Source organism: Hemitrygon akajei, chromosome 22 (assembly GCF_048418815.1).
Source record: "Hemitrygon akajei chromosome 22, sHemAka1.3, whole genome shotgun sequence".
Lineage (NCBI taxonomy): Eukaryota > Metazoa > Chordata > Chondrichthyes > Myliobatiformes > Dasyatidae > Hemitrygon > Hemitrygon akajei.
Genome location: NC_133145.1, coordinates 41,828,936 through 41,854,934, shown reverse-complemented (window position 1 = coordinate 41,854,934; position 25,999 = coordinate 41,828,936). Strand labels below are relative to the sequence as shown.

Here is a 25,999-nt window from a genome sequence, read left to right as displayed (position 1 = left end):
TGCCCAATTAAAAGATGTAACTCGTATTGGTTTTGCTTTAAAAATCATGTTGCTGGAATAAGATTTCGCTGCATTTGTCTTTTCGCGTCCTAGGTTGGAATGCTTTGATTGAAACAGTAATTGGCTGTATTTTAATTTTAATTTTAAAATGAGCCTGTGCATTCTGTGACTCAGTGAGTTTACGAGGTTTCTTCCACGTTGTGTTGGGGAAACAATCGAGAGTAGCGGCGGCGGCGGCGGCGGCCACTCGACGAGCCGCGACCAGCCGGGCAGCGCTCGCTTTCCGAACGGTAGTTCGGATTCCCTCTCACCGCCCCCCACACACACACTCCAGCCTTTTCCATCACTTGGTTTATTTCTCTTTTCATACAATCGGGGCAAGGCTTTAAAAAAAAACCCAAAATGACGAGAGTCGATTGTTTATAAAAATGGTGAAAAAGGGATAAACAAAAAAAAAGTTTTATTGTCACGAAGAAAACAAACCCCATTCCTTTCAGCAACATAACGAACAACTGAAATGTTTGTGAATGATTGAATGTGGAGGGGGTAATGGAAGCACAATGGTTGGTAAGTAAATGCTGGTTTGTGAGGCATGGTACACAGAGCAGATAGCTATAGTTACAAGATGGCTGGTGATGTGACAGTGGCACACCTCTCTACACACACTGTTGCAAACCAGCTCGTCTGATTTCCCCAACCTCTAGACAGTTGATGGCTGTGAAATCATTGTCAAGAGGATAGTTATTTGTTCAATTGGCCGATGATTTTAATAGCCTGATGTGGAGGTTAGATTTTTTTTTGAGCTGGCTGATGGCAGTGATAAAGCAATCTGCAGAACTGGGTTATTCTGGAAATTGGCTGTTGTGATAATGTACCACAGCCTTAATTCATACTATTATTTAATACTACTAGATGGCAGTTAGTGTATTGTTGGTAATTAAAGCACAGCTTGAATATTTTACGAGATGGTAGATAATATAAGAGATGATGGTATACATTTCAAAGGCTAGGTGTTGATTATACAAATACCATTGACCAGTGTTTTGATGTTTAAACAAATCATTGGCATAATATATACAACATAATGAATCTCTTAACATTTCACTGAACAATTTAAGATTCCTGAATGCAGATCTTCAGAATTATCTTCCCCTTTAATTTTCCCTTCCTTGAGCCATTCATTTTCTGGGTTGGATAACAGCCATGCTGATCTTGTCAACTCACCAAGCCATCAAGTGAACAGTTTATGTGGAGAGAAGGGAACTTCAATTTATTTCCTGCCTTGTCTCGTTAAATTGCCTGGTATGTAATTAATGGAATTGCAGTAAATTTTGTTCTGCGGTTAAGTGTAGCCTTCATTTTGAGCTGAGCAAGTTGTTGCGTTGAGGTAAAGGATATTTGATGTATTTTTGTAGCACTGGTTGTATACGTAAGACCACAAAGCCATCAGACAAAGGAGCAGAGTTAGGCCAACACCAGGAAATCTGCAGATGCTGGAAGTTCATACAACACACACAAAATGCTGGTGGAACACAGCAGGCCAGGCAGCATCTATAGGACGAAGCACTGCCAACGTCGACAGTGCTTCTCCTTATAGATGCAGCCTAGCATGCTGTGTTCTACCAGCATTTTGTGTGTGTTGTTAGAGTTAGACCAATCAGCCCATTGAGTCTGTGCTGTCATTCCATCATGGCTGATTTATTTTCCCTTTCAACCCCATTCTCCTGCCTTCTCCCCATAACCCTTGGTGCCCTTACTAATCATGAACCTGTCAACCACCACTTTAAATATATACAATATACTGCCTCCACAGCAGTCTGCAGCAATGAATTCCACAGATTCATTCCTCCTCATCTGTGTCCTAAAGGGACGTCCTTCTATTCTGAGGCTGTTCGCTCTGGTTCTGGACTCCCTCACTATCGGAAACATCCTCTCCTATTCAGGCACTGCAATTTTCAAAATAAAGTTATAGAATCTGTAATGTTAACCTGAAATGCCAATGTAGCAGGACATTCCACTAATCAAGCCAGGCTACAGAAGTTAAAATCCCAAGTAAAGAATTGGGGTTGAGGATCTGAGCTTAAAAAAAAGTCACTGGAAATTTCAGGATTTGGATAGAAGAGAGAGGAGTGATGAAACCTATGATTATGGGTGTTGGCCTTGCTTGTTCTCTTAAGTCTCCAGTCACTGAGCTTTTGGCAGTCTAATTGCAGGGTGCTGAACCTTTTGAAATTGAGGGGTTGGTAAAGACTTTTTATTAAGCACAAATTATTAGCTGTTAAATGTACGCTGTTGGGTTTTGCTTTGTTCACAGTGCAATCTCCTTTCAATGTCTTAAGTTTCAGAAAGTAGGTCATTTTCTTTCTGTTGTCTGCATTATATGCAAGAAGTTCATTTGCTGCACTTGGAGAATCATATTTGTGATACAGAATAGGACTGCGCTCTTGTTTAAGCTGTAATGCCCCATCAAACGTTGTGAGTTAGCCTTTCAAAGAACAGGCATCATTTTTCTTCTGTTTGGATGTGTGATCATGTGTAGCTGGCTGTCAACTGTTGGAGTTCCCTAGAGTTGCATTTGTCTCCCAACAAGATTGTCCCCTATCAAGTAGTCACAAATGTAAGATGTTAATCAGGTCCATGCTGGAGAGGAACTGACAGACTTGGACTAAGTTAGTGGTTTATTTTGTGCTAGTTCTGAGAAATGTCAGTTGAATACTGTTTCAGAAATTGTGTGTAAATTTTATTGTATGGGTACCTTATTATTCAGCAATATAGTTGCTCATATAATTATTCCTATTAGCTGCATTGTATTGCCAGTGCATCCAGTTTCAGCACCTTACCTTTAGGTGCACGATACATTGCCAGATTTTTGTGTCATGTTTCCTTGCTCCCCACAGAAGCTTGCCGATCTTGCTCAAGTACAGCGGATTTTGGATTAGTGACTTGTGGGAATATCCATACCTGTTGCTGGCTGCTTCTAAAATGAGTAGCAAGGGAGTAAGGTTGCAATAGTAGTCAATGCATGCGAGTCTTGACACAAAGATTCTTGATAAGGACATAGCATCCATTCAGAATCAGGTTTATTATCACTGAAGTATGTTGTGAATTTAGTATTTTTTGTGGCAACACTACAATGCAAGATACAGAAATTACAGTGAGTTATTAGAACTAAATCATGTAACAGAAATAGTGAGGTAGTTTTCATGGACCATTCAGGATTTTGATGACGGAGGGGGAAGACGATGTTCCTAAAATGTTGAGTGTGGGTTTTCAGACTCCTATACCTTGGTGAATGTTCTCCATCTGTAGAAATTTGCAAGTCTTTGTCCAAATGTGATACCTCAATTTTTGCCCTCATTGGAAATTTGAGTAGTTTATAAGGTTTAATGCTGCTAGATAACATTCGATTTCAGGCAAACCTGGTTTTTAAAACCTACATTTAAAAACATTGAAAATAAGTTTTATATATTCTCTGAGATGATATGTCATGTGATTTTACATGATGAATGTTTCACAAAGCATTTAATCCTGTGTTAGAAAATTATTAGAATTGTAATCCATTCCAGATCCTTATTTCCTCGTATTGTATATAAAATGCATGTGTTCTGTAATGTATGGAATATAATCTCTTGAGTGATCATGTTCCACATATTATATACCATCAATCTATGAACCAGGATGTCATATTAGTCTGCTTTTTTAAGGTACATCTACGTCATTTTGAATGTTTGTAAGGGAGTGATTGCTTTAATATAACGTAGCATTTTATGTCCCTTGGTAGCCCTCAGAGCACTGTTTTGCATTATGCAACTTTACAATCTGACTAGCAGTATGTAAATTTCACAAGGCAGAAACTAAATGTCTTGTGGGCATATTTGAGTGATGATACAAATGGGATATGTTCCAAATTTTGGGGCTTATTGTACTGTCAATTAACAGAGCTTTGGGAAGTACACCGGCTATCAGGTATAATGTGGCAAGAGAATTACTGGGAGTACTGGAGTTCAGAAATACAAGCAGAAAATATGATCTGGCATCTGTGGAGAGGAATAAAGAGCCAGTGTTTCAGGCTGAGACCCTTCAAGTCCTGATAAAGGGTCTCGGCCCAAAACATTGACTCTTTATTCCTCTCCATAGATGCTGCCTGACTTGCTGAGTTTCTGCAGCATTTTGTGAGTGTTACTCTGGGAGTCTGGCTTCTGCAGAATCACTGTGGGCAGTAATCTGCTGGCCTTTGAAGATAAGCTCACATTTTGATTGTAGAAACTTCATTATGATTTGTCAACTGAATTGCTTCACAAATTATCAAATAGTCATCTGCATAAGTAATTGTTATGAAAATGTTCTCTGCTACTGATATCAACGTGCGTGTTCTCTGAGTAGATTACTTGCAGACCCTGCAGCAACCGATGTGGACCGCTGTTCATTTTACCAAACCACGGGGCAATTGGATTGCTGCTGTGTGAAGCTTTCCCTGATGGTTGATTGACTTCTCCATTTTAGGAACTAATGCACCTTATTTTTACCTTTTGTAAGATTAAAGACAGTAGTGGGCAAAAGGTGCTGGCCATGATTGATTAGACTCCAGCTATTTTATAACCGTGCAAGTTATGGTTCACTGAAGCCATTCAAAGTGCTATTGTATGCCACCACTGCTGGCGAAGAATTTATAAGTATGTTAGATCTTCAACAGGGTAAGAGGAATTTCCAATCAAATTATCTGAGTCATAGAGTGACTCACCACAAGAGGCCAATTGACACAAATGATTTTTGGCCAGCTCTCTTGAACAATACAGTCAAATAATATTTCCTGCTCTGGCTTTATTCCAGTAAATTTATTTTATTTAAAGCCTATCCCTATTCCTTTTGAAGTGATTGGTCATCGCTCCTCTACCACTCTCAAAGACCATAAGTTTCAGGTTATTTCTGCTCATTGCATTTAAATGAAAATCTTGTATTTCATTCCCACCTCCATCAAACTCCCCGTGATACTCCTACTAATACCAGTTGTCTAAAATATTAAATCTTTGTACTATCAACTAAAGAGAATTGCCCTCTGTCTGTCTTATCGAAACTGCTAAAAATTTGTCCACATTTACAATATCTCCCCTCAACCTTTGCTGGAAGAACAAATCCAGCTTCTCTCATCTAAACATTTGGTTAAAATCCTTCATGCCCTGGAACCATTCTTTTAAATCTCTGTACCCTCTTGAGAGCCTTAAAATCATTTTTTAATGGGTGGTAACCAGAAATGGTTGTAGATGTGATTGAGGTTTATAAAGTTTCTAAATAATCTCACTATTACTGTACATAGCACTTCTAATTATGAAGCATGTGGTCTATTTGCTCTCAGTATTTATTTATTGACCTAGGCCTTTCCGGCCCTTTGAACCACGTTGCATAGCAATCCTCAATTTAATCTGAGCCTAATCACAGGACAATTTACAATGACTAACTAACCTACCAACCGGAACGTCTTTGGACTGTGTGAGGAAACCCACAGGGAGAATATGCAAACTCCTTAAGCAGGTCGCCTGTACTGTGAAGTGTTCTGCTAACTACTATACTACCATGCCACCCCAGTATGTCCTGCCACTTTTAAAGAGCCATCCACAGGTGAACACCAATAGCTCATTAATACGGTATTCCAACATCCCATTAAGGACTTTGCATTTTTCTACTAAATTTCATCTGCCACTTGCATGCACAGTCATTAGGCAATTGGTTGTTCTGGTTCGTTGATTTCATCCCATTATTTGCCATGGTCGATTTCAGAATTCACCTCTGTATTCCAACATAAGAAATATTTGCATAAAATATCTGTCCTAGCACAGATCTTTCGGAGTATTATCTACCCGTCCGCCAAATTATCATTTACCACAACTCACTGTTTGAGTCCTTCTATGATGTTCAAAGCACCAGGCAATGGGCTTCAGAGATTTAGTTCCAGAACTACAAAGGAATAGCATCTGTTGGACCCTTTGCATCTAATGCTTGTTGATGGTTGCACGGACCTGGATGGAGGTCATCTCCTGCAAATGTCAGCATGTTATTTAAAAAATTGAATTTCTATCAGATCTGATCAGTGGCTGATTGATCTGATTCCATTCACTAGCCCATGAGCCTTGCATTGACCTCTCAGTAATCAGCCTTACGTGGTTTATGTGTTACTGTGATCAGCTCAATACTAAATTAAATTTTATTTTACAGTTTGCCTGCTGTGTCCTTGCCTTGAGCCACAAGGCATTGTACAAAATAGAGTTCAGACTGCTCAAAAACCAGGGTACTTCATAACCGTTTTTAGTTTTCACATTATGTTGCCATAATTCATGAATTAATAATTAATTTAAATGTTTTGCTTCCCAGCTACTGCTTGCTTATTTTTTACTACTTTGTGCTGTTTTAACAGTGCCACATTTCCTACTGCATTTGGGAGTAGAATAGAACAATCTCAGACTCGAAGTCACTTGATCAGTCAGCAAGGGTTGCATTACTGGGCTGTGTGGTACTGACCGTGATTCTGGGATAGGCGACTGTCCGAGATGTAACTTTCCAAAATGTTTCTACATTGTACCTGTTTGCTATAGTAAAACCAGCATTTATATTCACCAACTCTTCATGTTAAAGGGAAATGTTTTATGCAAAGATTAAAATGACAAAGTACACACAATCCATTTTGATTTATTGATTGACATTGTCAGTGGTGCAAATAATGTATCTAATTTCACAACACTATAGAGAGAGGGCAGAGGAGATTTACAAGGATGTTACCTGGATGGGAGGGCATACCTTATGAAATAGATTGAGTGTACTTGGCCTTCTCTCTTTGGAGTGACGGAGGATGAGAGGTGACCTGATAGAGGTGTATAAGATGATGAGGGGCATTGACTGTGTGGATAACCAGAGGCTTTTTCCCAGCGCTGAAAAGGCTAACAAAAGGGGGCATAGTTTTAAGGTGCTTAGAATTGGGTACTGAGGGGATGTCAGGGGTAAGTTTTTCCACACAGTGGTGTATGCGTGGAATGCACTGCCGGCGGCAGTGGTGGAAGCGGATACAATAGAGACTTTTAAGAGCCTCTTAGATAAGTACGTGGAGCTTAGAAAAATAGAGAGCTATGTGCTAGGGAAATTCTAGGCAGTTTCTAGAGTAGGCTACATTGTCAGCACAACATTGTGGACGAAGGGCCTGTAATGTGCTGTAGATTTCTATGTTCTCTGTCCATGTCCTATGACATGCCGGTGATGAACCTGATTCTGACTCTGAATTTGGTAAACCCAAGATGCTACCGATGCTGGAAATCTTGAGGAACATACGCAAAATGCTGAATATACTCAACCAGCATCTATGGAGGGGAATGAACTTGTCGATGTTTCGGACCCTTCATCAGGAAGGTGGGAGCAGGGGAAGGAGTACAAGCTGGCAAGTGATGGGTGAGAACAGGTGAGGTGGGAGGGAGAGGGTGGATGAAATGGGTGAATGAGATGAGGATGGTGGCTAGGTGGGGGAGGGGCTTGTTACTGCATCCCATCCACCTGCTTTTACCACTCTCACCTTTCACCTGCCAGCGTGTACTCCCTTCCCTTCCCCCACCTTCTTAAACTGGCTTTTGCCCCCTTCCTTTCCAGTCTTAACAAACTGTTTATTCCCCATCCATAGGTGTAATTTAGTAAAGTGACTTTATGTATTAAGAAGATAAAAGTGTGGTTGTTAAAAGATTGACATGGATAGAAAGAGGTGAAGTTGTATGATCTCAACAAAGGTAGTAAGTTTGTTCCCAGAGAAAGATTGTCAGAATTTGTTCTTTTGATCAGTAACCAGTGACATGATTTTGTTTGTATGGAATTGTTGCTTGAGGAATGATGTCAGTTTGATTGAATGCCTTCTCAGCCCCAAGTGATTGGACTGGTGCATGGAGAATTTCTATGGATGAAGCTCTGGAGACTGCTAATACCTATAAAACCATAGCCTAGTAATAAAAGAATGTCATTGTAAACTGTTCAAGTTCATATTGTGAGTTATTGTATGTCTACATATTAGCTCACTATCTGTGTCATATTGGCTGGCTAGAAAGGAAATTTTTCAATCCTGTTTTGCATGTATATTTTAAAAATGATGCTCTGCTTGATGAGCTATCAAGGATATAATTTAACTGTTCAAAACACACCCTTAACTACTGCATTAGAACTGGTGATACAGCTGGTGAAATGCATTTTAGTTTTCTATATGTATGCAGGTTTCCTCCTTTTCTTCATTACATCATCACTAACCAATGAGGAGTGTCTGAGAGTCGTGTGAGATACTGGGCTCTGCTTGGAATGCGCTATCTTCGCTAACAGATGATGTAGTTTTCTGACAAAGAATTGGGGCTTTTGGTTACTTAGCAACATTTAAGTGGCTGACATTTTGCACTATCGAGGGGTGTAAAATCCCTACACGATGAGCAGGTCGTCTAAAATGTTTTACTTGAGGTCTTTGTAAAATTTTGATTTTAAATGTGGACTATATAGAACTGCAGAATTAATTTTGTAGTATAAGACCAAAATGCATTGTCTTGCTAACTGGGTTAAGAAAATAACAGGATCTTTCTGACGAAAATATTTCTGCAGGAAATTGATGTGAATAGCGATGCTATATTTTATATTTTGGCGAGCATTTCTTTACAAAATTATCTGTACAATCAACAACAACAGTTCAATTTCTGCCTCCCCCCCCCTTCATTATGCCTCCTTACCACGTTCTAAATTTTGTGTTACAATAATGGGACAGAAGTGTCATTTGAACAGTTCCGCATTGTATGAATAACTTGAAACACTTGCCTATTACAAGTGCCACTCCCCACTTTCCTTTTTAAATGGGTTTTGACCCAGTTATTTCCTTTATTGTTTAGTAATTCACTGTCACATTCTAGTATATGCATTAGCAGTATTATTGTTGAAAGCTGTACTTACAAGATGCAACAAATTATTTGCTTTGTGTTTCAAAAGCTACAAAACACTCTTTGATATTACATTCTGCATTTAGTCAGTAATATTCTGATTGACAAATTATAGGAGCTTATTTTTATTCTGATTATATATAATTTTTAAAGAAACAAGAAAATTATATTTGTTCTGGTATTGGAGTGCAGAGTAAAAAATTAGTCTATGATAGATTCTCAAGAAAATCTGAAGTAGCCGGTTTGGATTGTGAGGAATCTGTTTTGCTTTGGATTAATTCTGCTATCAGCTTCCCTGAATTTGTATTGTGTACAAGGCCGTGAGTCTATAGATTCATCACAGTTTGACCAGACTCTGCATGAAGTAGCTTGGCTACTGTTTGCTATTGTCTTACTGGCAACAAAGTATTTAAAATGCTAAAGCTTGCAAATAGTTGTCACCTGTGCAGTATACACCCCATTTCAATGTATCCAATGTTATCAGTGAGGTAACTCTTGCCATTTTACACAATCTGCAAAATTAATTAAGTAGGCAATCTTTTCAGATTTGAATTTAAGTAGGACAATGATTGGAATATTGCCCTTTAACCTCAGTGTTGTGTAAAACCAGTTCAGTATGGTAAGATGAAAGTGTTCTGCCTTTATTGATTCTTGTGTAGTGTGGATTTGGAGCAATTAATGCAATTCCCTTGATTATTAATCTGAAACATTGTCTGGGGTGGCACGGTAGCATAGTGGTTAGCACAACACTTTACAGTACCAGTGGCCTGGATTTAATTCCCGCTGCTGACCTGTAAGGGGGTTGTACATTCTCCCCATGACTGTGTGGGTTTCCTCCAGGTGCTCCGGTTTCCTCCAAAGACTTACCAGTTGGTAGGTTAGTTGGTTGCTGTAAATTGTCCCATGATTAGGCTAGGATTAAATCGGGGGATTGCTGGGCAGCTTGGCTCAAAGGGCCTATTCTGCGCTGTACCTCAATAAATAAAAAGAGCACTATTTAATCCTAATCTGACAGTCCCGCACTGAATCTAAAAGAAGCTGGCAAGAAGGGTAAGGGACTTGATTCTTTGTGGCTGCTGTTCCAGCAGATGACAGGACCATTGGTGTTGTATTTAATCTGCTCTTCAAATGGTGAGCATGTGTACAGCATTTGAGTATAGTATCTCAACAACCATAGTTGGTCACAACCTTGGCCTACTCTGGGGCTACGTCCACACTAGACTGGATAATTTTGAAAATGCCGGTTTTGCGTAAAAACGATAGGCGTCCACACCAAGTGTTTCTGAAAATATCTCTGTCCACATTGAAATGGATATTTCAGCAAATCTCCTCCTACTGCGCATGCGCAGGACACATCTACCGAAAACAAGCGACATGTTTGGTGTCGAATCTCGCCGTGAAAGAGTTGATGCGCGTTTGTTCAGTTACAGACTAGAAAAACTTAAATGACGGGCAGCTGTTGGCTCTCATGCAGGAGGACTTAAAACTAAAAAAACCAAATACTGGAGTGTATGGAGGCAACCAACAGGGAGTTCACGGACAGTATGACCCGGCTGACGATGAGCATTGAAAAATTGACTAACTCTGTTGCATTAATAAAGCCCCTTGTTAAATGTGTAAAACATGTCTGCATCAGTATTATATTGTATTTCCATACAATGTTACATTAGGCTGTTACACATCTATTGTCAGAGAAGTACTTGTATAAATAGGTAAACCACCTTCATACGAGCAAGGACAGAAAACAGGGCAAAGTGAGTATACTTATTTATTCAGTAAGTTATGGGTCAAAGTATTTGGTGAGTACATTTCTAACTCTTCTGGCTTCAGTCTCGTTGCCGTCTGTTCTGAAATTGTTAGGTTGCGTTCAAGAAAACAATGAAATGGTGCGCTTCTGTCACAATCTGTTCCAGCAAGTCATGACAGTGCTTTTAGATTTCTCCGGTTACCCCGTCCACACTGCTCCGGACAATCCGGCGTTTTCAAAATTACACACTCTGGGGAGCTTTTTAGAAAAGCTCTGTTTTTAGTGGAGGAAAACACCGTTTTAGTGTGGACGGAGGGTCAAAACGAAGAGAGAAGGCTTCGGCTACAGATTTATCCGGTGTAGTGTGGACGTAGCCTGAATGTGTTGAACAAGAGAAATGCACTAGTTTGTGTGTGTTTATATTTAAAGAGAGGTTTTCCGCTAGTTAGCTTGTTCTTTTCAATAGTGGGTCATTTGGCTCTAATCTTATCTACCTGCCACAGCTGTGGAATGATTTGTTGAGATTCCACTGTACAGCTCAGTGTCACATTCTGTGACCATTTTCCTCTGACTTCAAGAAAATTGTCCATATGCTTTAAGTTATGTGGTTTAAAATCTGATTGATTATCCAGAGCTGTTGGATTGGAAAATTGCTGTAAATTCTTTATTAGGGGTAAGGGAGTGAGTAATCAGCTCCTGGGTTTGAAAAATTAAAATAAAGCCTGCCTGTCCTTTGCCCCACTCAAAGTAGATTCAAAGTTAAAAGTACATTTATTAGCAAAATACATACAGTTCATACAACCCTAATTTATTTTATTGCAGACATTCACAGTAAATACAAGAAATGCAATAGAGTCAATGAAAGACGGCATCCAACAGGGTGGACAAACAACAGGATGTGCAGAAGAAAAACTGTGTAAATACTAAAAGAAAGAAAAAAATAATAATAAACATGCAATAAATATTGAGAACATGAGATGAGGAGTCCTTGAAAGTGAGTCCATGGGTTGTGCAAGCAGTTCAGTGATGGGGCAAATGCAGCTGAGTTAAGTTATCCCTCTGGTTCAAGCACCTGATGGTTGAGGGGTAATAACTGACCCTGAATCGGGTGATGTGGCTCTTGATGGCAGCAACAAGGAGGGAGCGTGTCTTGGATGGTGGGGACCCTTGATGATGGATGCTTTTTCCTGTGACAGTGCTCACTGGTGGGGAGGGTTTTTTTTTTTGCAGGTTCTTCTGCTCAAGGGTATAGGTGTTTCCATACCAGGATGCAATATATTCTCCACCACACCTCTATAGAAGTTTATCAAATGTTTTAGATAACATGTCGAAGCGGACACGCTGTGATTATCAATAAATATTGACCTTTATTTTCACCAGTGTAAAGGTCAAACTGTGGGGTAAAGGGATGATGGCGATTGGGTTAGAGTTTTCCAGGCAATTTGCCCCATTTAAAATTATGTGGTCAGGCTTTGGTTTAATTTAAACCTTCAAAAGCGAAAGTGAATAGAGGCTCCATGTTCCCACTTGGGTGGGTATAAACAATCCCATTCAATAGTCAAAACAGGAAATTGTTTTGTCCTCATCAGTATGTTTATCGCCAATTAACTGTAGTTTAAAAAGCGATCCAGTCACTTATCTCATTGTTAATTAAGATAATAAATGCATGCATTCATATATGCGGATTACATCTGGAACTTGCATTTTATATCATCTTTTCTCCCTTCCGTATGTGTACAAATATTCACACGCACACGCTCTAGCTCGCTCACTTGCCTATATGTAAGTCCTGTCTCCTAGATCTACAGTCAGATGTTGAGGTATCAGCAGTAACCAATGTGCCTCTTAGCTCTGGCCCTGGGTTTTCTGACAATGTACACATAAAGGGTTGAGTTTGCTTCCTGGCAAAGTCTGTTATGATTTATTAAAAAGATGATATGCATGATATACAGAGATTTACTTGTTCTTAATATATTTTAATATTTTAAATCATTAATACACTAATCAAAATAATTAAAATAAACTGAAGTAACTGAATTTGTTCTTTATTCCTTCTCATCCTCTGGTTTAGAAATCATATTCTGATCTGATCTTACCTAGTTAACATAGGATTCCCCTAGCACAGTGCTGGGGAATCCCAGGACAAACACCTCTGGATGCCATTTAAAAATCTGTTGATGGACGCAGCATTTCAGGCACTTGGCATTTATTATATTTTATTGAGATACAATGCGGAATGTGTCCTTCCAGCCCTTCAAGCCTCAATGCCCAGCGATCTCCTGATTTAATCCCAGCCTAATCATGGAACAGTTTACAATGACCAATTAACCTACCAGCTGGTGGGTCCTTGGACTGAGGGAGGAAACCGATGCGATTGTGGGGAAGAACATACACATTCCTTACAGGCAGTAGAAGGAATTGAACACGGGTCACTCATACTGTGAAGCATTATGCTAACCACCAGGTTACTGTGCCGCCCCTTCCTAGACAAAGCGGGGCTGTGCTAGTCTTACAGATACACATCCCATTACATTTCCCATTACAACCACTAGCCACATCCAGTTTATGAAGGGTGCCTATGGTTAACTTTCTTGTGATTTCTTATTTTCACACAAACTGCGCCGAAGGAAACTTGGGATCAGCGCAGCTGCATACTGAGCAGTTCTCTAGCATCGCATCTGGTCACTTCAGAGTGTGTCAATCAGTCGTTCACAGCATTACGAACAACCGGACATCACTAAGAATGGGACTGAGCAAAACAAACATCTTTGCGACATAAGCACGTCTCATTGTGAGAACTGAAGTCCGTATCCTTCTGTCCTGTTTCCAGGGCCTAAACACGCTTTGCAAGTGATTTTCCTTTTCTGTTTGGTGTATGGCATTTGGTGCTAGTGATGTGAGAGACAAAATACAAACAGCAAGCACGTTGCAGAACTCAGAACTTAGAGGTGATCTTGAGCTTCCAGTTGCCTGTTACCTTCATTCTCCAAACATTCACATTGTGACTTCTGCCTCTGATCTCCTGCACTGTTCCAAGTTAGCTCAATGTAAGATGGAGAGACAGCACCTCCTCTTCTAACTGACATGGTCACCTTCAGGACTTCACATCAAATGTTGTTTCAGATAATTGGCCATCTGACCTGTACCTCATTTCCAGCACTTGTTTTATCATCCTTATTCAATTGCACAGTACAGAAATGGGTTATTCATCCCATCATGTTCATGCTGTCCATCAAATATCCACCTGTTCCCACTACTATACTATCTATACTACAAATACCATCCTCTCACATTTCAGATTATGTTCAGCTCCTATTTACGCATGTCCAGACACACCTTTAAATCCCTCTTTCAATCGGTGTCAATGCCAAATCTCACTCAACCTCTCGTGGTTTCCACCCTGTTTTAATCTACTGCTCTTCTACTCTACCAGCACAACCCAGTTCCTCCTTTATCCCTCTCTTTCCTTTCTGCCTCTTTCTCTCCAGTATAAGACTTGTTTCATTCCTGATTTTTCTGCATTCTGAAAGATAATCAACCTAAAGTATTAACTCTGTTTCTACCCATGAAGATGGTTCTAGCATTGTGTTTTGATTTCAGATTTTCAACATCTACAGTATTTTTCTTCTAGATTCCATTTCTGTTTGTAACTCCCAAGTATTATTGCCCAAAACAATATGTATGTTTAAAGTCAGGCTCTGGGTAACAAACATTCTTTTTGTATAGATTGTCTTCATCTATATCAGTGGTTCCCAATGTAGGGCGTAATTTGATTTTTAAGGGGGGCAATTCGAGAATGAGTTATTAACAGTGAATTTTTTCTAGTAAGTCTGTGTGAGTATGAGTGTGTGTGCGAGTTAATACATATGTGTATATACAGTATGCATACATAAAAATACTTGTGTGTATGTACATGTGTAATTGCGTATGTACTGTATATAGTGTATCACCATCATTACAACCATCAAATGGCTTTCATAATTAAATTAATGAATTGACTGATGTAGGAAGGAACGAATGAACAAGTCCAAACGCGTAAGAAACTCGTACGAGGTCGCGCCAATGCTGCTTTTTGCAGTAGCTTTCGGTTCTTGGTGGTGTGAAGGTGTGTACATTGCGTCATCTCTTTTAAACGGTGTATCTGTCTTTGTATGCTGTAGAAACGAATCGGCATTGTTTTATTTATTTATTATTATTATTATTTTAATATCACTTAATGTTCTTTTTTTTACAATTTCTTAGTAATTTCTTCCTCAGAACTTTAACAGTCCTTTGGTTCTTTTATTTTTCTCTTTCATGAATGCCATGTTCTTTGGAAGCTTGTTTAAACCAAGTTAATGGTCTTTTAGGCTTCCTCCAGGTGAACAGGAGTTCACTTTTTGAATAATAAGAATTATATATCACCACAGGGGGCATCAGGATTTTAGAGGTGATTAGATGGGGCATGGCCAAAAAAAGGTTGGGAACCACTGATCTATATGCTGAGTTGTAAATCTAAAGTTCAATGTTTTTGTAAAGAAGCTTGCATTTCTTTCTTCAGAGCTATGATGCATTCCATAGCCCCTTTATCTTTTTGAGTTCCAGCAGGACTAATTTTGAATTCTAAGTTAGACACATTGCTTGGCTACTTTGGACTGCTATGGTTCTGGTAAATATGATTAACAAGTTTCAATAATTCATCCAGTGACGATAACTGGATGCTCACTTGCTAAACGCTAATAACATGTTAATAGTTGGAATGCAGTTGTTACTAAATGGTATGCTAAATTCAGTTTGACTGGAAAGATTGTGCTTTTTATACATGTTGGAAACCTGTAAACCTGCTTCAGCGCACCAGAACATTGGTGTGTTTGGAGAGTGCAGTGGGAATTCAAACTATAGATTCATATTAATCACAAAATTTCAACCTCTCACTGCTATGGGCACAAGTTCCCACTTGCTTCATAAAGGTAACAATTATACCAGTGCCTAAGAAGAAGAATGTGAGCTGCCTAAATGACTATCGCCCAGTAGCACTCACATCAACAGTGATGAAATACTTTGAGAGACTCGTCATGACAAGACTGAACTCCTGCCTCAGCAAGGACCTGCACCCAGTGCAATGGCATTCGCAATCTCAATGGCTCTCCTGGACAACACAATCACCTATGTCAGGATGCTGTTCATCGACTATAGCTCAGCATTTAATATCATCATTCCCACAATCCTGATTGAGAAGTTGCAGAACCTAGGCCTTTGTACCTCCCTCTGCAATTGGATCCTTGACTTCCTAGCCGGAAGACCACAGTCTGTGTAGATCAATGATAACATATCCTCCTCGCTGATGATCAACGTTGGCGCACCTCAGGAGTGTGTGCTTAGCCCACTGCTCTACTCTCCATATACACATGACTGTGTGGCTAGGCATAACTCAAATACCATCTATAAATTTACAGATGATGCAACCATTGCTGGTATAATCTCAGGTGGTGACGCGAGGGCATACAGGAGTGAGATATGCCAACTAGTGGAGTGGTGCCACAGCAACAACCTGGCACTCAGTGTCAGTAAGATGAAAGAGCTGATTGTGGACTTCCGGAAGGGTAAGACGAAGGAACACATACCAATCCTCATAGAGGGATCAGAAGTGGAGAGAGTGAGCAGTTTCAAGTTCCTGGGTGTCAGGATCTCTGAGGATCTAACCTGGTCCCAACATATCGATATAGTTATAAAGAAGGTAAGACAGTGGCTATACTTCATTAGGAGTTTGAAAAGATTTGGCATGTCAACATATACACTCAAAAACTTTTATAGATGTACCGTGGAGAGCATTCTGACAGGCTGCATCACTGTCTGGTATGAGGGAGCTACTGCACAGGACCAAAAGAAGCTGCAGAAGGTTGTAAATCTGGTCAGCTCCATCTTGGGTACTAGCCTACAAAGTACCCAGGACATCTTCAGGGAGCGGTGTCTTAGAAAGGCAGTGTCCATTATTAAGGACCTCCAGCACCCAGGGCATGACCTTTTTTTTAATTGTTACTATCGGGTAGGAGGTACAGAAGCCTGAAGGCACACACTCAGCAATTCAGGAACAGCTTCTTCCTCCTACCATCCAATTCCTAAATGGACATTGAACCCTTGAACACTACCTCACTTTTTTTAATATACAGAATTTCTGATTTTTGCATGATTTTTAATGTATTCAATATACATAACATTTGGCCCTCCTTATCCGTGAGGGATTGGTTCCTGGGCCCTGCACAGATACCAAAAAGTGCGGATGCTCAAATCCCTTATTCAACCTGTCTCAATGCGGTGGACCTTAGGACCCAGCGGAACCCCAGACCTTATTTAACCTGTCTCTGTGTGGTGGACATTAGGACCCGGCGGCGGAGCTCTGAATCTGCAGTGTTTCTGTTCACGAAAATAACCACGGTCACGAATGAAAATAAAGTGGAAATAATAAAGCGATCGGAAAGAGGTGAAACACCATCGGTCATCGGAAAAGTGTTAGGCTACAGTGGGTCAACGATTGGAACTATTTAAAAGGATAAAGTGAGAAAGGCCCTGCTCCGATGAAAGCTACAATTATTACTAAGCAACACGGTTTAATTATTGGGTTTTGGGTGTTCGATCCTCCACATCAACCAGGCACGGATGGAGAGCGCACTCAGGAGCGATATGTCACTGGATCAAACTCGGGAGCCTCTGTTCCCGAGCCCGGCGCTGAAACATACGTTCTTAAGTGTTTTATATACATAGAAAGGTAAAATATATACTAAGACAAGCATTTGACTAACTGACGCTAAGTAATACCGGATGTACCTATTCCGACTTACTTAGTAAGAGAACTTACCATTTTTTTCAATCCCGATCCACGATAACCTATGCGCATCTTCCCGTATACTTTAAATCATCTCTAGATTACTTATAATACCTAATACAGTGTAAATGCTATGTAAAATAGTTGTTATACTGCATTGTTTAGGGAATAATGACAAGAATAAAGAAGTCTGTACATGCTCGAACAACAAGTGCTGGAAGAGCACTTCTGGGTTTTCTCGATTCACGGTTGGTTGAATTTGCGCATGCAGAACTCGCAGATAAGGAGAGCCGACTGTACTGTAATTGATTTACTTATTTTTTATTTTATTATTTTTTTTCTTCTATATTATGTATTGTATTGAACTGCTGCTAAGTTAACAAATTTCACGTCACATGCCCGTGATAATAAACCTGATTCTGGACATTAGTGTCTGACTCAACTATTTGTTGTATGTTCTATGCTGTAAGTGTAAGCTGTGAATTTAGTGCTGTAGCATTGAAATACAAGTAGTAGATGCACAAGACCACCATCTCAAAATGAGCAGGATGATTCGATGCAGGTAGCCTATTCAATTGGTTACTAAGATGACTGGTTGAATTTTGAGTTTTTATGTTTGAGATGTTTATGCATTACAAATTATTGGCACATGTATTTAAACACTTTAACTAAAAGCAGCGTCTTTCGTATTTTACAGTGCTGTAGGTAAAACATGCCTACTCATCAGCTACACCACCAATGCATTTCCTGGAGAATATATCCCAACAGTGTAAGTATTCATTGTAGTATTCTTTCTCAATAATGCCAAACCTGTTCATATTTTGAATTCTAATGCCTTAATTTTTACAGATTTGACAACTATTCAGCTAATGTTATGGTAGATGGGAAGCCAGTGAACCTGGGACTTTGGGACACAGCAGGTCAGGAAGATTATGATCGACTCCGACCCCTCTCCTACCCACAGACGGTATGGTGCCTTTCTTTACAAACACACTTTCTATTCCTTTATTGGACTTTGGATATTGTAAATCCTCCTTAATTGTCCAAATAACACTGTCTACTGTTAATACAAGAGATGGTTATAATGACGTATTTATGAGTCCTATTTCATCCTTCCCCACATCTACACTTCCCAAATTCTTAAAGGCCACTCACAATTGAAGCACACACCATTTAAGGAAAAGAGCCCCAGTTTTTTTCCTGGACTTTTGAAATAGGCAAAAACCTTTTTGATTCTGATTAATCTTTGTTTATTGCACTTGCATCAAAATCGTTTAAGAGTGGAGACTACTAGTAGTCTAAAGTTCTTCACATTTAACCCTGGGAAATAACTCCTAAGTATTGCTTCTTCTTTACACTTTGTTAGTCTGAATCTGTACTAATTTACTAATTTTGGATTTGTATCCCCTGATTCTGCACTCTTATATAATTAGTTTCCAAGGAGTTTAACTTCATTGTCTTATGAAAATGTGTCACTTCTCTATTAATGGTGCATTGGGAATTCAGATTGTATTACTGGTTAATTTTCCAGTGACATTATCATTCAGTGGGTTTATTAGAATTCTATATTTTGATGCAGTCCTTTGGTATTAATTGTACCCTCCCCTTTTCTCGTGTATTAATTATATCATATACCTATGTACTTACTCATCTGTTAAGTAAATACAAGTCTTTTGAAAGTCTAGATATTGTGTGCACTGCATTTTATTCGCTCCCAGAGGATTTTATTTGTACAAAAATATTTATTGGCTGCATCTGCAATCTCTTCCCATAACATTTAATTTGTGTAGAAGTAGCCCAGTTATAGCATTGGACCTGCCCTGTATAAATTTGATCAGTTGTTCAATGACTTCCATAGTGATGTCCCTTTTTAAAAATCATCTTTTTAATGACATCTAATGATTTTAGCATCTGTGTCAATTTGATTAATAACAGTTGTTCAGAGATCCAGGTATGAGAGTAAGTTCTTTGTGGGATTAAATAACATTTTTCCCTTTGTTTTCTTTGCTCTCCTTTTTGTTAATAGGATGTATTTTTGATCTGCTTTTCACTCGTGAGTCCAGCATCCTTTGAAAATGTCAGGGCAAAGGTAATGTTCACTTTCTGAATTGTTTACTCAAAATAAAGCTGGCACTTGAAGTAACTTTGTAGGTAAAGGACCTTTTAACGATGCAGACTTACCTAGATTCTCAGTTTGTGAGGGATTATGGAGGTGATGGTGGTTGTGGGCACATAACCCTTGGTTTCTTTTCTACTTTTCTTTTGCAGTAGCTTATTACTGGTAGTGCAGGGTTAATGTATATGCTTTCTTTTCCGACACATGGACACTTTTCATAATTAAGGTATGTTTTCCGCGTGCCGATGCATTATGCCTTAACCAAGATGGTATTCAGGTGAATGGTTGCGCAGATTACCTCCCCCACCCAGCGGAGAGGAAATGCATTTTTATCTTGGCCTTTGTTATATTGGTTGAGATTGGAAGTAAGTGCGTCACCAGTTGGGAGCACAATATTTTGCTGGCTTGGTTAATTAGCAGGCTGTCTTGACTTCTGGCACAGGAATATTAGGAGTGATGCAAGTCTTCCTTGCAGATGTAACCTTTTGAGCATGTACCCTTATCCATCCAGTTACTTAAAAAGAAAAATATAAGCCTTTCAGAAACAAAATAAAAAGTGGTTAAGTACCTAATCAGTTAACATCTTTTAGAAACATAGAAAACCTACAGCACAATACAGGCCCTTCAGCCCACAAAGTTGTGCAGAACCTGTCCCAACCTTAGAAATTACTAGGCTTGCCCATAGCCCTCTATTTTTCTAAGCTCCATGTACCTATCCAAAAGTCTCTTAAAATACCCTATCGGATCCACCTCCACCACCATTCCCGGCAGCCCATTCCATGCACTCACCACTCTCTGAGTTAAAAAAAAAACTTACCCCTGACATCTTCTCTGTACCTACTTCCCAGCACCTTAAACCTGTGTCCTCTTGTGGCAACCATTTCAGCCCTGGGAAAAAGCCTCTGACTATCCACATGATGAATGCCTCTCATGATCTTATACACCTCTATCAGATCACCCCCATCCTCTGTCGCTCCAAGGATAAAAGGCTGAGTTCACTCAACCTACTCTCACAAGGCATGCTCCCCGATCCAGGCAACATCCTTGTAACTCTCCTCTGCACCCTTTCTATGGCTTCCAGATACTTCCTGTGGTGAGGCAACCAGAACTGAGCACAGTACTCCAAGTGGGGTCTGACCAGGGTTCTATATAGCTACAACATTACTTCTTGGCTCCTAAATTAAATTCCACGATTGATGAAGGCCAATACACCGTATGCCTTCTTAACCACAGAGTCAACCTGCGCAGCTGCTTTGAGCATCCAATGGACTCGGACCCCAAGATCCCTCTGATCCTCCACACTGCCAAGAGTTTACCATTAATACTGTCATCATATTTGACCTACTAAAATGAACCACTTCACACTTATTTGGGTTGAACTCCATCTGCCACTTCTCAGCCCAGTTTTGCATCCTATCAATGTTCTGCTGTAACCTCTGACAGCCCTCCACACTATCCACAACACTTCCAACCTTTGTGTCATCAGCAAACTTGCTAACCCATTCCTCCACTTTCTCATCCAGGTCATTTATAAAAATCACAAAGAGTAAGGGTCCCAGAACAGATCCCTGAGGCACACCACTGGTCACCGATTTCCATGCAGAATATGACCTGTCTACAACCACACTTTGCCTTCTGTGGGCAAGCCAGTTCTGGATCCACAAAGCAATGTCCCCTTGGATCTCATGTCTCCTTACTTTCTCAATAAGTCTTGCATGGGATACCTTATCAAATGCCTTTTGAGAGAAGGCAATATAGAATAACATTACATAATACAGTAAAAGCCCATCGGCCCACAACTTTTTAAACTACTCAAAGAATCTAATGTCGCCCTCCATTTTTCTTTCAGTCACTGCTAGTTGTCCATCTAGAAGAGCTAGATTTCTGCCGGAAATTTAGAGAAGCCATCTGACCTGTCCTAGTTAGTGTTATTTGATTTTTTTGTATCTATCAGATTTTTGAGTCTTGGAGGAGTTGGGGGAATCTCATTTCACAGCTCTTCCACACTGTTCCTCTTAAGTTTGGCTTCATTGTGCATGTTCCATTTTAGTCTTTGGTTTAGGTAACGACAGTGCTTGATTGACACCGTTCTTGATGGGTTTTATAAACATTGTGTTTGAAATATCTACACCTCATCACATTGCCTTCCCCCAGCTCAATTTTTATTCAGTCAGTTAGGATTATTTATTTAGTGAGAGTAAGCCTTTCTGGCCCTTCGAGCCCTGCTGCCCCAGCAACCCTAATAACCCATATTTAACCCTAATCTAATCACGGGACAATTTACAATGACCAGTTAACCTACCTGCTGTGTCTTCGGACTGTGGGAGAAAACTGGAATGCCCTGGGAAAACCCACGCATTACATAAGGAGTATTTACAGACTCCTTAAAGATGACACTGGAATTGAACTCTAGACTCCAACGACCAAGCTGTAATAGTGTCACGCTAACCGCCAAACAACCGTGGTGCAAGGGAATAGATCCTTTAAGATCCTTGTGGGAAACAGATTTGAGATCTTGGTAGCTTCTCAAATGAGTGTGAATCAAAAGCATAACAAAATACCATTTAGGTTGAGTTGCTTAGAGAAACAACAGTATGAAAAAGGGTTTGATGTATATAAAGCTCTAAATTTTCCTTAATTCCGCAGTGGTATCCAGAGGTGCGACATCATTGTCCAAACACACCAATAATCCTGGTGGGAACAAAGCTGGATCTGCGGGATGATAAGGACACCATTGAAAGGCTAAGGGATAAAAAGTTGGCACCCATTACGTACCCACAAGGCTTGGCGATGGCCAGGGAGATAGGTGAGTATTGCTGAGAACCAGGAGGAATTGTGGAACATGATGAGAACTTTACCCCTCAACATGCACTTTAATAGAATACAGTGGCCATGTTAAGATGAAAAGTTTGTCTTAGACTATTACACAGTTATTTCCATCTAGATCATTGTTAAGTACTTTAAACCATCATTTTTTAATGACATTCTGATGTAAATATATTCCAGCTTTCTTAGTGTGCTCTGAGCAACCACCAATGAAGCAAAGCAGTGGGAATAAGACGGGGATTGGCGCTAAGCTACAGAACAAAGTTTTAAAGTTGAAAGATACCAAAAATTTGACATTGTGAAATACTTAGTCTGGAGTCATTATTTTTTGTTTATCCTTGTCAGTTCCAACAGCAGTGAAAGGTTTTATCCAACATATTGATTAATGAATTTTTAGAAAAGGACTTACAGGGGTATTGAGATAAATGTGCTTGTGTATTAAATGCCTTCTGTTTTAATTACTAATATAGGTTTGGTTTGGGAGGAAGGGATATATGGTTCCTTGTAAAGTTATTCAGCCACCAACCCTTTGTTCACACATGAGTTTTACAACCAGGGATTTTGATCAATTTAACTGAGCGTTTTTATTTGTGAATCACATGCTCCTGTTTTCACAGTAGAGCCCAAAAAACGGAGAATTGTAAAGCACGAAAAACTAAAAATTCAAAAACTGAAATGTCATCAGTTCAAAAGTATTCATCCCCCTTTGCTTAGTAATTAGTTGAACCACCTTGCAGTTGCAACAGCCAATAGACTTTTTGGATAAAATTCTATTAGCTTTGCACGATGTGATGGAACAAGATTTGCCCATTCCTCCTTTCGAATTTGCTCAAGCTGTGCCAGGTTAGTTGGGGAGTGGTGGTTGACAGCAATTTTGAGGTCTAGCCAGTGATGTTTGATTGGGCTAAGCTCAGGACTCTGATTGGGTCACTCAAGGACACCAATTTTATTCATTTGAAGGCACTCCATGATTGCTCTGGAAGTGCACTTTGGGTCATTGTCTTGCTGAAAGACTAACTTTCTCCCCAATTTAAGCTTTCTGGCAGGTAACATTATTTTATTCAGGATCTCTCTGTATTTAGACACAGTCATTTTCCCATCAATCTTGACCAGATTTCCAGTCCCCATAGCATGATGCTGCCTCCACCATACTTTACAGTAGGGATGGCGTTACCTGGCTGCTGTGTAGTATTAGATTTACACGACACATACCGCTTAGCGTTGAGGCTAAAAAGTTCCACTTTAGTCTTATCTGACCACAAGACCTTCTTCCACATCTATACAGTATCTTTTAAGTAACACTTTTAAGAAGTTTTATGGGCAAGGATATGCTTTCTTTTTTCTTCCTTGCCACTTCTCCATAAAAACCCTTCTTGTGCCAGGCCTTGGAGATTGTGAACCCATGAACCTTGCCTCCAGTTAGAGCCACCGACTTCTGCAGCTCATTCAAGGTGACTGTTGGCATCACAATAGCCTCGCTTGCAAATGCCATTCCTGTCTGGTGACTAAAGTTTAGAGGGGCAGCCTGACCTAGGCAGTGTGGCTTGGGTTTCATACTTTTTCCACTTTTTCACGATGAGCTCCAAGGTATGCTCAGTGCCTTTGAGACGTGCCTTCCCCATGTTTTGCTTCTCTATTATCGTTTCCCAAACTTGTCTTGAATGCTCTTTTGTTTTCATTTTGGTTTGGTCTGTTGAAAATCTACTATACTGTTGGACCTTAGAGAGGGGGTACCTATTCTTATGAATTAACTGCAAACTGGTGATCCTCCAATTTTCTACAGCGATGAATTGGTAAGGTAATATATTGCAACTGAGGAAAGTTGGTGTAGTAACTACAAAGGGAATGAATAGGTTTTCAGCCTCTCAGTTATTGTTTTTAATTTTCAGTAAATTGTTGACAGGTTTTGGAATTTTTCCTTTGCCAAATTTGACCTGATACAGAATGTTTTGTAGATTAGCTCAAAAAAAATCATACTTCAATATATTTTAAATTTAGAAAATGAGATAGTAAAATGTGAGAATAGTTGTGGGGGCTGAATACTTTTTCAAGGCACTGTATCGGTACAGTATAAGATGAACCTCTGCAAGGTTAGGTGCTATTATTAACAAACCAGTGTGTTTGTTAATAATAGCACCCAACAATCAAGGCTTTTTAAGACAGGTGAAAAGAAATTCAGGAATGTAATAGTAAACAATCAGGCATTTTTATTGATAGTTGCTTCATAACTTTTGTTACAAAAAAAAGGTCTAACAAATCAATATTGGAAATAGAAGCAGAATGTGGTAGATTTCCTCAGTGCACTGATTGGCTCTAATTTTAAAAATATATGGTCGTTAATATTCCAGGTGTAAGTGATGAGTGAATAGCTTCAAGATTTATTAGCCCTTTCCTATTATCACTTCAGATTTCCTTTTTGAATTGTGGACTACTTTGTTTAAAGCCATCCATTTTAGCAGAAATTTATATATTTTTTAAAAAAGCCTGGTTGAATGTGAGGAATAGTTTAGATGAGAATTGCAAACATCCTTATAGAGCTTTTCTACTTTGTGGTCTATGCAGATTTTGCACTGACTAATAATCCCTAGATTCTTACTAGAAATAGGTTGTTATTCCAGCACTGAGAAATATAACCCAATAGCAAAACACAGTTTTGAGATAACTATACAATCAGCCCTATTCTCTTGTGCCAAGAATTCAAGTTTAATAAATAGTTTGCTCTTAACTTTTAGACCTCAATTTGGTCCCATTGACTCAGTGAACATCAATGAAGAACAAGAAAAAAAAGATGATATTGGTTGTGAAACCATTTTCATTTTTATTATTGAGACAAGGACAAAGAGGGAACTTCCTTACTGCAGATGTGTTTCTGAGCATAGGAACTTTCCATTGAGTTGTTCTGCAATTAGCGATTTTCTACTTGCACGTGGGTTTTTGTTTTTGTGCATTGCATTTGGATGCAAGTCCGCAGTTCTTTTGTAGCTCAACTATCCAACAGTTCAGCCAACTGGATACAACATTCAAACTTCCAACTATACAAAGACTAATAAAAATCAGGAAGGGTATGGCTACAGTAGGAGCCACTGTGAAGTGGCCTTTTGTGACACTAAGTTAATCAGGTCAATATAACCTGTGGCATTAAGATTCTGTTTTGCCTGGATTCTGTCCTGTTTACCACTGTGTAAAGAATTTTCTTCACCAGGGAATGGCAGATGCTTGTAAAATTGAAACCTGAACGGTCAAATAATTTTAGAACAGAACATTTTCAAGAACTTCCAATAACAGGCTTCTTTATTCTTCCAGTCACTATACAGCTGGGTAAAATATTTTTTTAAGAAACAATTTAGAATCAAAAGCAGTTTCATAAATTTCTTTACACATTGAAATTGTCCTTCAATATTTGTCTGAAAGAGACTGCATCCTTTTATATAAAATGCACCAATTTCAATTTATATTGTATTTTTCTGATTAATCTTGTGCTAATTACAAGGTAAAGTTTTCTGCAAAATAATGGAATACAAATTCCAGACTCCCTTGAGAGACCCTAAGGACAGTAAGCACTGGACCACAGA

At 39.4% G+C, this 25,999-nt stretch overlaps 1 protein-coding gene across 1 annotated transcript in view; it reads left to right on the top strand.

Moving 5' to 3' along the window:
* Window positions 1–25,999, top strand: part of rac3a (Rac family small GTPase 3a) — a 31,402-nt gene that overhangs the window by 337 nt on the left and 5,066 nt on the right. The window contains exons 2-5 of the mRNA XM_073026100.1: window positions 18,183–18,254; window positions 18,335–18,452; window positions 19,512–19,574; window positions 22,248–22,407. Of these exons, the coding sequence (XP_072882201.1) occupies window positions 18,183–18,254; window positions 18,335–18,452; window positions 19,512–19,574; window positions 22,248–22,407 (413 nt within the window). The remainder of the gene's footprint in view (window positions 1–18,182; window positions 18,255–18,334; window positions 18,453–19,511; window positions 19,575–22,247; window positions 22,408–25,999) is intronic.